At 44.0% G+C, this 15,307-nt stretch overlaps 1 protein-coding gene across 1 annotated transcript; it reads right to left on the bottom strand.

Moving 5' to 3' along the window:
- Positions 1 to 4,777: 4,777 nt before the first annotated feature.
- Positions 4,778 to 13,893, bottom strand: LOC310863014 (cytidine deaminase-like; the record flags this gene model as incomplete). The annotated part of the gene is made up of 4 exons (XM_083771136.1): positions 4,778 to 4,918; positions 6,570 to 6,627; positions 10,002 to 10,113; positions 13,635 to 13,893. The coding sequence occupies 4 exons, from the start codon at positions 13,891 to 13,893 to the stop codon at positions 4,778 to 4,780; spliced, it is 570 nt and encodes a 189-aa protein (XP_083627262.1).
- Positions 13,894 to 15,307: the final 1,414 nt, after the last annotated feature.

Raw genomic sequence — 15,307 nt, 5'->3', positions numbered from 1 at the left:
GGGAAGGCCGGTCTAAACCACCTCCCCGGAGAGCTGAGGGGAAGGCCGGTCTAAACCACCTCCTCCTCCCCGGAGAGCTGAGGGGAAGGCCGGTCTAAACCACCTCCACCTCCCCGGAGAGCTGAGGGGAAGGCTGGTCTAAACCACCTCCACCTCCCTGGAGAGCTGAGAGGAAGGCTGGTCTAAACCACCTCCACCTCCCTGGAGAGCTGAGGGGAAGGCTGGTCTAAACCACCTCCTCCTCCACCTCCCTGGAGAGCTGAGGGGAAGGCTGGTCTAAACCATCTCCACCTCCACCTCCCTGGAGAGCTGAGGGGAAGGCTGGTCTAAACCATCTCCACCTCCACCTCCCTGGAGAGCTGAGAGGAAGGCTGGTCTAAACCACCTCCACCTCCCCGGAGAGCTGAGAGGAAGGCTGGTCTAAACCACCTCCACCTCCCTGGAGAGCTGAGGGGAAGGCTGGTCTAAACCACCTCCTCCTCCACCTCCCTGGAGAGCTGAGAGGAAGGCTGGTCTAAACCACCTCCTCCTCCACCTCCCTGGAGAGCTGAGAGGAAGGCTGGTCTAAACCACCTCCACCTCCCTGGAGAGCTGAGAGGAAGGCTGGTCTAAACCACCTCCACCTCCCTGAAGAGCTGAGAGGACTTTTAGACTAGAGGCTGGTCTAAAAGGGAAGAAGAAAGGCGGGGGGAGGGGGGTCGGTGTGGTCTTATTTCTTTGATCTGGAGTTCAGCTCACTTTGGTTTCCTTCTTTTGTTATTTGCGTTTGTTTGCGACACTGAATTGTAGAGAGGCCTGTTTACAGGATTATTAATGATTTATTTTTGTTTTCTGTGTAAGTTATTGTAGAACAGACTAAACCCAGACTGAGGCAGATTATAAAAAAAAAAAAAAAAAAAAACGCCTTCTACATCCTGACCGAAGTTTCTGGGAAAAACTTCAAATATTTATTCACAAATTACAAAAAAAAAAATATGTTGCTATGTATACTGTATATAGCAACAAGAACCCCAAACAGGGTTGCAAAAGTAAAATCACAAAAAGGGCTTCCCGTCCTAAATGGGCTTCACTGATGGAGACAGAGTGGCTGAAAGCTTCTGCAGACATTTGAACATAAAGACTTAAAGACTTCCCACTAGGCTGATGATACTCAATATCGGCTGTTTTCTCTATTTGGTTCAAGATAACTTGGCCAAAGATTTGAGTTAAAAACATTCGCTCTGAAAGAATATATATATTCAAAGATTTGCGCCTCATTTTCACGATTTTTCAAAAACAAATAGCAGACCTACGAGCTCATATGATGCTTGTAGATCTGCTATTTTTTCAATAGCTAAAGTATGTGATGTTGTGTTTCATTTGAAAAGGGGAGTTTATGAAAGTAACATACATTTCATTTACACTTTCGATGTGAGGCCGCCACACATTTTCAAGTGGGGCTTATCTACGGCTGGAATTAAGCTGATTGTTATGGATCCTTGTGTTGCTAGCTAGACCCGTGGAACAGCTGAAAGGCCTTTACGAGTCACTAACCACATAGAGCCTTTTTAGGAGTCAAGACTTAAGGCTTGAGAAAGCAAAGCCATTTGCACTGACTAATACGTATATTTATTAAAATATTTTGTTATTGTACAATTATAGGAGCCCTATTCAACAGAGCCCTGGTTAATTAATTCACCAGACATCCATCTTTTTGCTTATTAAAATCCGGAACTTATTTTAATGAATAAAGCGTTATTTCCAAACTGTATGGTGTATACAGTATCTGTAGCCAGATTTGACTGAGGGACTGCCATTGGATTATTATTACTCTTTATTTTTCATGTCATATGAAAGCAGGGAATCATAGCTTCAAAATTGACATATTGGTTGTTCAGTTTGACCCACCGGTTTTGGAGATATGGCTTATAGAGTAATGTCTTGCAGAGAAACAGCGAGTTGAGAAAGGTTCACTTCTGTGGTCTCTAACATTACAATAGCTACATGTTTAAGCATTTATTTCATATTTACATGTCTTCTGTGGTCTCTAACATTACACCTAGCTACATGTTTGGGCATTTATTTCATATTTACATGTCAATTTCAGCTCTGACACTTATTTCAGGCGTGCTCTAGTATGTGAAGAGTCTGCCTGAGCTATTAACTCATTTTGGATTTAAAAAAAAAGGTTTTCTCCTCTGGTGAAAAGCTGGAGGTTGTGCGATGGCAGGCTCTCAGTCAAATCTGGTCACATATATAGTATGTAATCAAGTATTACTAGCACACACACACACACACACACACACACACACACTTGAAACCGGATTCATATCCGGGGTAGAAGATGAATGTTCCATACTGTAGTGCAGCTTCAACATGCTTCCCCAAAAAAATATATATATTGTTGTCCTGTATGTAAATTTCCCACAGGCTGTAATTTGATATTTGCATTTTTTCCCCTCCATTGTGGGTGAAAGAGTAGTGTGCTTCCAGCTCCTTCCACCAGAGTTTATTTGTACTTTTTTATAATGGGGAAGCCACGTTAAAAATATTAAGTATTTTTGCAAGGTTGAAACCCGGCTTGTATTATGATCGCTGCTGTTGGCTATGAGGACCTTTTGCGCTACCTATAGTCACTGATTGGCTGGCCGAGTCGGACCCCATACTCTGAAATGTCGCCTAAGCCAATGGGAGTCTGACCCCATACTCCGAAATGCTGCGCGGAAGTCTCAGCCAAGCCCTCATCCGCTCTCTAGATTTTGTAGGAAACCTCAACAAAATTTATGAGGTTTTTGGCATAAATCGGTGCTATTTTCTCTGTTCCACACTTTTCGTTTTTAGTTGTTTTTATTTTCATTCTCAGTGCCCTTAAACCAGTGGTTTTCACCCAGTGGACCACCAGTGGGGTTCCAGGTGGTCCCCCCCCCCCCCCCCCCCCCCAGCTAAATGATGGAGAGTTGGTAACCTAATGGACCCTTATAGATCTGTGACTCTTGAGGGCGTAAAATGAAACCAAATGGACCCGTACAAGAGTTAAATTGTTAAACATCTTCATTGCCTAATTTACAAGAAGTCTTCACAATTAGCGTGTAGACGTTTGCCTGTTATCTATCCTAATGGTACCACATCAATACAGCCTGTTATCTATCCTAATCGTACCACATCGAATCCTATTATACAACGGGTCGTTTCGAGGAAGCAATCTGATTGGTTGAAACAGCCTAAACGAGCACCATTCACCACCTAATCAAAACAAAGAATTCAGCTGTTCTGTTCTCCCAGAGCGCTAGCAGACTTGGTGGCTATAGGCTAGCTAGTTTGTGGTCGTAGTGACTACATCTGTCATTATAAAAATATGTTTTTTCTTAGTTTTAAGGGTAACTGTTGTATAATTGCAATATTACACTTGAGGGTGTGGTTTAACGTGATTATTGCCACTTCAGTGATGCTTGCGGAACTCGACTACGTCTCGTTCCTGACCGCGTCACTGAAGTGGCAATAATCACGTTAAACCACACCCTCTCGTGTAATATTGCTTAATTCAACAACAACTAAAGTTTCAGGTCCGAGAGGCTAGATGTCATCAAGCGGTGGTTCCGTGGCTCAGTTGCAGAATAAAAAGTGGGCCTTGATATGAAATGGGTTGAAAACTGTACTTAACCGTTGCAAATATCACTGCATGACCATAACATAGATCAAGCCTCGGTAATAAAAGGTGAATTGCACTGTATAACATAATTAATCAAAACATGTTTTATTGTTGTCTCATTTTGACCCTTCACTGAATGACTGTGAGTCTGTGTGGATAATACTCGCCAGACAGATTATTATAACTTAATGAATCCTTTGTGTGTCTTTTTGAATGTTTGTTTCAATGCCATAGTTGGAGAGTATTGTGACTTATGAAAGTAAATTATCCCAGTTAAAGTCTCCAGGTTGAAACGGTTATGAAAAAAAAAAAAAGGAACCGCTTTGAAACGGTTTTTACAGTATATTTATGAAATTACGACGATAAAGATTATGAAGATCAGCTTTGATATTTATTTAATTTTACCCACATTCTCTGTAACACATAAATAAAAATGTAAAATCAGCAACACTGTATTCATGCCGAGTCTTGTATGGAATTAGAGCAAGAATTCAAGGCACCATTTTTTCCCCACACGCCAATATACAGTAACAATTGACACGGTAGTTAAATACATTATGATAATGTAACACTATTTACACTCGACTTGTCATACAAGAACAAACATTTGGAATACCTTTTTAAATACATTATTAATGCACCTTTAGCATGCATGTTCACATGACACTTTGACCAAAGTAACTTACTACTACACAGTACCCCCCCCACCAAACCGTGAATGCTTGGAGATTATTCTTTATTTCTCGCATTCCTAAACCAAGACCGGCAGAGTCCGTCTCCTACTGACCGCTGACCCGGTCATCAGGTTATTTACAATCTACAATTTCGGCATTTTAGCAGATGCTCTTAATCCAGAGTGAGTTACTGTACACTGTGTACAGTAAGCATTTTAGGGATGTGAAAATAATTGGCTTTTTTGGGTGAACTACTCTTAGGGTTCTGAACCCTAAGTAGTACCCCATGGGTCTTTACTAGGCCCCCCTCCTTTTTCCCCACTAAACCCTCGTCACTGGAAAATTGACAATCTACGAGCTCACGACGAGTCGCCTTGCAACGTGCCGTAAGAAGCTTTGCAGAATGGCTAGGATCTCGCAGAATCCCCCCCCTCTGAATGGGGGACGCTGCATGGCGTTCATTCATAATATAGCCTCAGTATTCGTTGGGAATGTTGAAGACTTTCTTCATGGACAGGTCCTCCGGGCCAAAGGACACGGGGAGAAGCTCACTGACGTCCATCTTGACGTAGGAGCCGTCGGGCTTGGAGAGGTACACCTCCCAGCTGGAGCCGAACTGGAGGAGGAAGACACAAAACACAAACACAATGAGAGGCTTTGAGAGGTACACCTCCCAGCTGGAGCCGAACTGGAGGAGGAAGACACAGAACACAAACACAATGAGAGGCTTGGAGAGGTACACCTCCCAGCTGGAGCCGAACTGGAGGAGGAAGACACAGAACACAAACACAATGAGAGGCTTGGAGAGGTACACCTCCCAGCTGGAGCCGAACTGGAGGAGGAAGACACAGAACACAAACACAATGAGAGGCTTGGAGAGGTACACCTCCCAGCTGGAGCCGAACTGGAGGTTAAGACACAGAACACAAACACAATGAGAGGCTTGGAGAGGTACACCTCCCAGCTGGAGCCGAACTGGAGGAGGAAGACACAGAACACAAACACAATGAGAGGCTTGGAGAGGTACACCTCCCAGCTGGAGCCGAACTGGAGGTTAAGACACAGAACACAAACACAATGAGAGGCTTGGAGAGGTACACCTCCCAGCTGGAGCCGAACTGGAGGAGGAAGACACAGAACACAAACATCATCATCATCATTTTTCGAACCACGGTCGAGATCATGGATTTCACGCCATGACTGGAGGTCCTTCATTGCCATTGCCCAGTTCCTGCTTTACTGATGCCTGTGTGTGTCCCTAGCGATGACATCAGGGAATGACAGTTTTCTACCTCCGGTCTGCTTTGAGGCAGAGACTCCAGAGAAGAAGGGAAGATATAACCTCATTGTCAGCTCTGTAGCAGTGGCCGGAAAACTGTGTTCTTCTGGATCGGACTAGTGAAGAAACACGGGGAAGGTTGCTGTATATTAGATCAGTCGATGGGTGGACTAGTGAAGAAACACGGGGAAGGTTGCCGTATATTAGATTAGTCGATGGGTGGACTAGTGTAGAAACACGGGGAAGGTTGCCGTATATTAGATTAGTCGATGGGTGGACTAGTGTAGAAACACGGGGAAGGTTGACCGTATATTAGATTAGTCGATGGGTGGACTAGTGTAGAAACACGGGGAAGGTTGCCGTATATTAGATTAGTCGATGGGTGGACTAGTGTAGAAACACGGGGAAGGTTGCCGTATATTAGATTAGTCGATGGGTGGACTAGTGTAGAAACACAGGGAAGGTTGCCGTATATTAGATCAGTCGATGGGTGGACTAGTGTAGAAACACGGGGAAGGTTGCCGTATATTAGATTAGTCGATGGGTGGCTTTTCCAAGAGAGATTTTGCGGTCTCATTAGAAGGCGGGTGTAAGTTTCATCCAACCGTTGATCTAATTTCTTAGAAAGTAATAGTTTCTTAGCCAATAAAAAAAGACTATAGGCCTAATACAAAAGTTCCTACTTTAAACAAAAGAAGCCTGCCGGCTGCCGGACTACATTGAAACTCCTTAGCTGTGCAGAATAAAAAAAATCACAAATGCAAAACACAAAAAAGAAAAAATGAAAGAAAAATAAGTAAACATTTAGTTCAGATCAGATGATGAAACGATTGGTCTGTCTTCCGTCACTAATCATTAACGAGGGTTGTGAAAAACATGAGGTCTGATCAAGATAATGATTAGGGCTCTCTGTGTGTGTGTGTTTGTTTTGTAAGAACACCCGGTTTCAAAATGACCAGAGAAGTAATGATTTACTTTGAAACCATACCTCTCTCATGAACTGCCTGCAGCCGCCACACGGGGAGATGAACTGGTCATTCAAGTCACTACAAGAAAAAATATGACAAGAAAATGACATTGAAGCAAAACACATGTGTGCTCCTAATTGTGATGAAATAGAGTTGTCCCGATCACGTGATCGGAAATCGGGGGCCGATTCATTTTCAAATGATCAGAATCGGACCGGGAGCCAAAAAGCGTGATCGTTACATCCTTAGTATCAATATTATATCCATATCATATGATATTAGACTGGACATTGTCTGTGATATTGGATATTGTACTATTGTGATATTATGGCCTAAACGTGTTCTATAACAAATATAAATATTGGATCTGGAAAAGTCGTTATCGGCAGATACGTGCTCAGTCAAATGATTATATCGGGAGCAAAAAAACGTGATCGGGACATCGCTAATTAATTATAAAGGTGGTTAGTTAAAACAAAATGTATTTTGTTGAAAGTTTAAAGCTATATTCTTTATTAAACAAAATGACATGGACACTGACTCAGAGACAGAGAAAGGAGGACATGAACACTGACTCAGAGACAGAGACAGGAGGACATGAACACTGACTCAGAGACAGAGACAGGAGGACATGAACACTGACTCAGAGACAGAGACAGGAGGACATGAACACTGACTCAGAGACTGACAGGAGGACATGAACACTGACTCAGAGACAGACAGGAGGACATGAACACTGACTCAGAGACAGAGACAGGAGGACATGAACACTGACTCAGAGACAGACAGGAGGACATGAACACTGACTCAGAGACAGACAGGAGGACATGAACACTGACTCAGAGACAGACAGGAGGACATGAACACTGACTCAGAGACAGACAGGAGGACATGAACACTGACTCAGAGACAGACAGGAGGACATGAACACTGACTCAGAGACAGACAGGAGGACATGAACACTGACTCAGAGACAGACAGGAGGACATGAACACTGACTCCGAGACAGAGACAGGAGGACATGAACACTGACTCAGAGGCAGACAGGAGGACATGAACACTGACTCCGAGACAGAGACAGGAGGACATGAACACTGACTCAGAGACAGAGACAGGAGGACATGAACACTGACTCAGAGACAGACAGGAGGACATGAACACTGACTCAGAGACAGACAGGAGGACATGAACACTGACTCAGAGACAGAGACAGGAGGACATGAACACTGACTCAGAGACAGAGACAGGAGGACATGAACACTGACTCAGAGACAGACAGGAGGACATGAACACTGACTCAGAGACTGAGACAGGAGGACATGAACACTGACTCAGAGACAGACAGGAGGACATGAACACTGACTCAGAGACAGAGACAGGAGGACATGAACACTGACTCAGAGACAGACAGGAGGACATGAACACTGACTCAGAGACAGACAGGAGGACATGAACACTGACTCAGAGACAGAGACAGAGACAGGAGGACATGAACACTGACTCAGAGACAGACAGGAGGACATGAACACTGACTCAGAGACAGACAGGAGGACATGAACACTGACTCAGAGACAGACAGGAGGACATGAACACTGACTCAGAGACAGAGACAGAGACAGGAGGACATGAACACTGACTCAGAGACAGACAGGAGGACATGAACACTGACTCAGAGACAGACAGGAGGACATGAACACTGACTCAGAGACAGACAGGAGGACATGAACACTGACTCAGAGACAGACAGGAGGACATGAACACTGACTCCGAGACAGAGACAGGAGGACATGAACACTGACTCAGAGGCAGACAGGAGGACATGAACACTGACTCCGAGACAGAGACAGGAGGACATGAACACTGACTCAGAGACAGAGACAGGAGGACATGAACACTGACTCAGAGACAGACAGGAGGACATGAACACTGACTCAGAGACAGACAGGAGGACATGAACACTGACTCAGAGACAGAGACAGGAGGACATGAACACTGACTCAGAGACAGAGACAGGAGGACATGAACACTGACTCAGAGACAGACAGGAGGACATGAACACTGACTCAGAGACTGAGACAGGAGGACATGAACACTGACTCAGAGACAGACAGGAGGACATGAACACTGACTCAGAGACAGAGACAGGAGGACATGAACACTGACTCAGAGACAGACAGGAGGACATGAACACTGACTCAGAGACAGACAGGAGGACATGAACACTGACTCAGAGACAGACAGGAGGACATGAACACTGACTCAGAGACAGACAGACAGGAGGACATGAACACTGACTCAGAGACAGACAGACAGGAGGACATGAACACTGACTCAGAGACAGACAGACGGGAGGACATGAACACTGACTCAGAGACAGAGACAGGAGGACATGAACACTGACTCCGAGACAGACAGGAGGACATGAACACTGACTCCGAGACAGACAGGAGGACATGAACACTGACTCCGAGACAGACAGGAGGACATGAACACTGACTCAGAGACAGAGACAGGAGGACATGAACACTGACTCAGAGACAGAGACAGGAGGACATGAACACTGACTCAGAGACAGACAGGAGGACATGAACACTGACTCAGAGACAGACAGACAGGAGGACATGAACACTGACTCAGAGACAGAGACAGGAGGACATGAACACTGACTCAGAGACAGACAGGAGGACATGAACACTGACTCAGAGACAGACAGGAGGACATGAACACTGACTCAGAGACAGACAGGAGGACATGAACACTGACTCAGAGACAGAGACAGGAGGACATGAACACTGACTCAGAGACAGACAGACAGGAGGACATGAACACTGACTCAGAGACAGACAGACGGGAGGACATGAACACTGACTCAGAGACAGACAGGAGGACATGAACACTGACTCAGAGACAGACAGGAGGACATGAACACTGACTCAGAGACAGACAGACAGGAGGACATGAACACTGACTCAGAGACAGACAGACGGGAGGACATGAACACTGACTCAGAGACAGACGGGAGGACATGAACACTGACTCCGAGACAGACAGGAGGACATGAACACTGACTCCGAGACAGACAGGAGGACATGAACACTGACTCAGAGACAGAGACAGGAGGACATGAACACTGACTCAGAGACTGACAGGAGGACATGAACACTGACTCAGAGACAGAGACAGGAGGACATGAACACTGACTCAGAGACAGACAGGAGGACATGAACACTGACTCAGAGACAGACAGGAGGACATGAACACTGACTCAGAGACAGACAGGAGGACATGAACACTGACTCAGAGACAGACAGGAGGACATGAACACTGACTCAGAGACAGAGACAGGAGGACATGAACACTGACTCAGAGACAGACAGGAGGACATGAACACTGACTCAGAGACAGACAGGAGGACATGAACACTGACTCAGAGGCAGGAGGACATTATATACCTGGCGATTGCGATGGCCTTGAAACTTCGGTAGCCTTCCGAAACGGCGTGGGCGATGGTGTTCCTCTCTGCACACATGCCCAAGTTGTAACACGCGTTCTCCACGTTGCAACCTGTCGGAAGACACAAATAATTTGTAACATTATAATCTGTTATCAAATGATGTCCAAAACTGTTTACTTTTCAGGATTGAAATTCTGAAGTAGCAAAAGGTACGGTAGCAGATCGTGACAGGCTCAAAACGCGTCGAGTTGTGTCGCCTTTTGTGCTTGTACTTCGACGATAACCTTCCGAATTAGAGTGTACTGAAACAGGGTTTAGCCTAGGCCTACTGGAGAAATGTAAACTTCTGTCACACAACATTTACTTAGAATCTAGAGATTCCATCTCTATCTGATAGACATATTAATGATCGTATGAGGGAAATTCAGAAGTAATGGCAGTACCACAGTATGAAACACACTCCTTTGAAACAGGTTGATAACTACAAGCATTTGGGTTTATCTTCTTCCCAAAAGGACTTTCAAACTAGGAAGGGTATGCGCCTGGTCAGCCTGCAATGCCATGCATAAGATCTGGTCATCCCAGCTTAGTAAGAGGTTCAAATAACAAATATTTAGTGGCTCAGGGTTAGAGTGACCGGATGGAAACCGCAAGGTTCCCGGTTCGAACCCTGTGGGCTCCCCCAGTGTTAGTGTCCTTGAGCAAGACTCTGAACCCCCAATTGTGTGTGTGTGTGTGTGTGTGTGTGTGTGTGTGTGTGGCAATGAAGGACCGGGTCGTCTGGCGTGGCATTGTGAAATTGACCGCAGTGGAACAATGATGATGAAACACAGTACGGTGCCAGACTGTTTGGCTTCAGTTGTGCAATGTTTAGCTTTATGTTTGAACTGTTATGTCACAAAGGGGACAAATGTCTGAGAACATCGGTTGACAAACAGCCGCACGTGCCGATAGGCCGCCAAAGCAACTGTCTGGTTTTATTCAGGCCTGATTAAACAGTGACTTGATGCGTTGTGACATAACGGGTCAAACATAAAGCTAAACATTTCACAACTCAAGGCCAACTGTCTTCCGTTGACAATATTTGTCTTGGCAATGTGGCAGATTTACAGATGTGTTATGACGACGGGAATGACTAAAAAGCAAGGTTTTTGCACACCTACAGTACAGGCGACAGGTGCATAGGAGAGGTGCCCAACAATGAGAAAGCAATGGCAAAATGTCACTGTAGTTCAAGGCTAAATGATCAAGAGATATCCTAAGATAATGTGACGATTATGTCTTTCAATACAAAAAATGTGATGATCATTGGCAAAGAAGCTATAACCTTAATTAAAAAATATATGAAATAACATTAAAACAACAATACTATTTACAATTTAGGCATTTGGCAGACGCTCTTAAAATCCAGAGCAATTTACAGTAAGCAAGAACAAACCATGGTACCATCATATACAAAAAATAGTCATCAAGAATAATATGCATGTTACAAACAGTGGAATATTTATATTCATCAACTTTATTGTCGCAAATTGTCTTGCTTTATTTTGCCCCTGGACGTGGAATGACCTGCAATCCAAACTAAAATTGGCCTCAAAAGTTCCTTTGCGAAGTTTCAAAAGAGTCATATTCTTTTTAATATATATATATTTATTTTATCATCAATAATCATCAATAATAATAATAATAATAATAATAAAACTTTATTTGTATAGCACCTTTCATGACATGAAATGCAGCTCAAAGTGCTTTACAGAACAATGGAGAATAAAAGAAAAGCAAGGCAACAACATTAAAAAACAAGCAGTAATGCAATACAGTGAGGACATGAATAACAAAAAAATAAAAAATAAATGATCAATTAAAAGCAATGTTGTAGAAGTGGGTCTTGAGCTGAGCTTTAAAAATGTCTACAGAGGCTGCCTGACAAAGGTACAGTGGGAGCTTGTTCCATGCCGACGGCCCGTAGAAGCAAAAAGCTGCTTCCCCGTATTTTTTAGTTGCCATTTTTTTAGGCAAAGCGAGCAGGCCAGCAGTGGAAGACCTTAGGGGCGGTTTGGGACATATTTAGGCAGGCAGTCATGTAGGTAGGAAGGTGCGAGACCATTGAGAGCTTTATAGACAAGTAAAATAATTTTAAAATCAATCCTAAAAACAACCGGAAGCCAGTGCAGTGATGCCAATGTGTTTTTTACTGGTTAAATACAGGTAAAATAAATAAGGCAGGTTTACAGGAGTAAAGAAGTTATAGTGTGCTACACAGGTTTCAGGAGGTGAGCCCAAATAACAATTTAAAAACAAACACTCAAATGGCCTTGCTAAAAGAAAACTGGACTCTGAACAGTCCTCGTTCAGTGAAATGAGACGAAATGGTCGTTTGTTTTTCCATATCAGTAATCATTAACACGGAACTTGAACAAGATCCGCTCAAGATAATGATTAGGGCTTGTGTGTTTTGTAAGAAAAATGATCTCATTCTGTACTTCCTTTGCATCTGTACTGTACTTTTCCTATGTCAGTTGTACTTTCTCTATGACTAGTCGTACTTTTCCTATGACTAGTTGTACTTCTATGACCAGTTGTACTTACCCAATGACCAGTTGTGCATTGCCACACTTCATGGAGTGCACAAATGAACTTGTTTAACATTTGTATTTACCACAACAAAAAAGGTTATCTATTTTTAAGTAAAAGTCCAGAATTCAAAATTATGTTTTGTACAAAAGTACAAAAGTATTGGTATCAAAATGTACTTAAAGTAGGCTACAAATGTAAAAGTACTCATAACATAAGGTATCGTATGTATAAAATGTATTACAATCTTTTGAAAATAGCCAAAGTTTATATGCCTATATAGGGCAGGCTGATGGTCTAATTAATATTTAATTAAGGAATATAATATGCCTTTGGTATTATTTCTGTATATCAGCAAAATGTAGATGTTTATGTTAGACATTGAGGGAGATTGGAAATTAATTATTTCGGCACTCAGTGCCGCGCTATGAGCTTGTAGATCTGCTATTTTGAATCAATGGATAAAGCATAACATAATGCTTAACCCATTTTAGGCGGGAACCCCTTTTGGTGTTAGCATTACGTTATGCTTTAGCTATTTAAAAATAGCAGATACAAGCTCATAGCGCGCCACCGAGTGGCGTGCTACGAGCTTGTAGGTCTGCTATTTTTGAAAAATCGAAGAGCGACTGACGTAGACCGGTGAACACCCGGTCTCGTGGGTCAATAACAGAACAGAGTCCTACCGGTGAACACCCGGTCTCGTGGGTCAATAACAGAACAGAGCCTTACCGGTGAACACCCGGTCTCGTGGGTCAATAACAGAACAGAGCTTTACCGGTGAACACCCGGTCTCGTGGGTCAATAACAGAACAGAGCCTTACCGGTGAACACCCGGTCTCGTGGGTCAATAACAGAACAGAGCCTTACCGGTGAACACCCGGTCGTTGTGGGTCAATAACAGAACAGAGCCTTACCGGTGAACACCCGGTCGTCGTGGGTCAATAACAGAACAGAGCCTTACCGGTGAACACCCGGTCTGGTGGGTCAATAACAGAAGAGAGTCTTACCGGTGAACACCCGGTCGTCATGGGTCAATAACAGAACAGAGCCTTACCGGTGAACACCCGGTCATCGTGGGTCAACAGCGCCGCTCCCACCCTGAACTTGCTGTAGGGACAGTAGGCGTGTTGCTTGGCCTCCATGGAGCGGTGGATCAGTCTTTGGATCCGGTCCTGGGGCACCGGGACAGGCAGCCCCCCCCCTGCTGAGGAGCTGTGGTGGTCCATGGTGCTGATGGTGCTGGTACTGGTGCTGGGACCAGTGAGCATCAGATCCCTTCTCAACTGGACCTGCTGCATTAATGACTGGTCCATGCTGCTGTTTATGTGGTTCTCAGTCTGTTCTGTTCTGTGTTTTACTGCCTCTCTCTCTCTCTCCCTCTCCCTCTGTCTCTGTCTCTGTCTCTCTCTCTCTCTCTCTCTCTCTCTCTCTCTCTCTCTCTCTCTCTCTCTCTCTCTCTCTCTCTCTCTCTCTCTCTCTCTCTCTGTAGTACCTCCGACCTGCCTCTTCAGGCTTTATGAGTAAATGGGGCCTTATCACTCAACAGCCCAGGCGCACCACCTGTTTAGAATTTGCACATAATGCAGGAGGCAGCAGCAGATTGCTTTACTGATAACGAGTGCTTCCAAACAGCTCATCACATGTCTACTGTGGATTTGAACACGCAGATAATAGCAAGACGATAATTCAAGCTTTTCCTACAGCTGCAATGTTGGTGAGTTTGACGTTATTTAATTAAATAGGACTTTTCTGTTTGGATGAATGGGCTGTCTATGGGAAGTTGCACATAGGTATAGCACCTTCAATCAATTGCCTTTATCTCCTATTCCTTCATTTCTGTTCAAAACAAGGTTTATTCCACACAAAATCAGGTTCAGGTTTATTTTGTCATGTGTATACAGTAGATACAGAGTATAAATACAATGAAAATTCAATATAAAGGGGGGGGGGGGATACTGGCGTGAATTATATCAAAGTTATTAATGAATGCTGGCGGACTAAGTCTTCCGGGCTGGCCTTTGCTGTAAGTACATTTGTATTTCTATATCACTTCTCACAGAACGATCTCACAAAGTGCTTTAGTTTACATAAAAAAACAGGGCATATTAAAGCATGAAAAGGCTGTACAGTACATTTCATCTCAAGCAGGACAACAACAAACCTGACTGCCAGATTTATGGGAGTATTGAGTTCACTCCTGCCTGAATGCAAATGTTGTCCAGCAGGGGGAGTGGTTTTACCGGGCTAGGACAACAACACAACCATGGAAAATACAGTCATATACCCTTAGAGTATGTATGAGTATAAGATATACTCTAAGCCTCTATACCACAAAACAAACGCCCGTTCAAATAGTAGCATTTACATGCAGTGAAAAGACAAATCAGGAAAAGCTGCACAATAAGAGCAGTTGAGACGAAGAACAGTATAAGTAGCCCATAAGAATAATAATTGCGAATGCAATGAGCACTAACTATGAGACCCTGCAGATCATGTCTGTCTGTGTGTCTGTCTGTCTGTCTGTCTGTCTGTCTGTCCGCCACCAGAGGGCGCAGCTGTAGCACACACACACACACACACACACACACACACACACACAGGGCGCAGCTGTAGCACACACACACACACACACACACACACACACACACACACACACAAGCTGCGTTCGCTTCCCGCGTTTGCGCGTCTTACTTGTCAATATTAAATGTATATATAAATTATAGATAA

Source organism: Protomyctophum parallelum, assembly GCF_964188405.1.
Source record: "Protomyctophum parallelum genome assembly, chromosome: 8".
In the NCBI taxonomy this organism is placed as follows: Eukaryota; Metazoa; Chordata; class Actinopteri; order Myctophiformes; family Myctophidae; genus Protomyctophum; species Protomyctophum parallelum.
The sequence above is the reverse complement of the archived record's forward strand: the minus strand, read 5'-3'. Positions and strand labels throughout refer to the sequence as shown.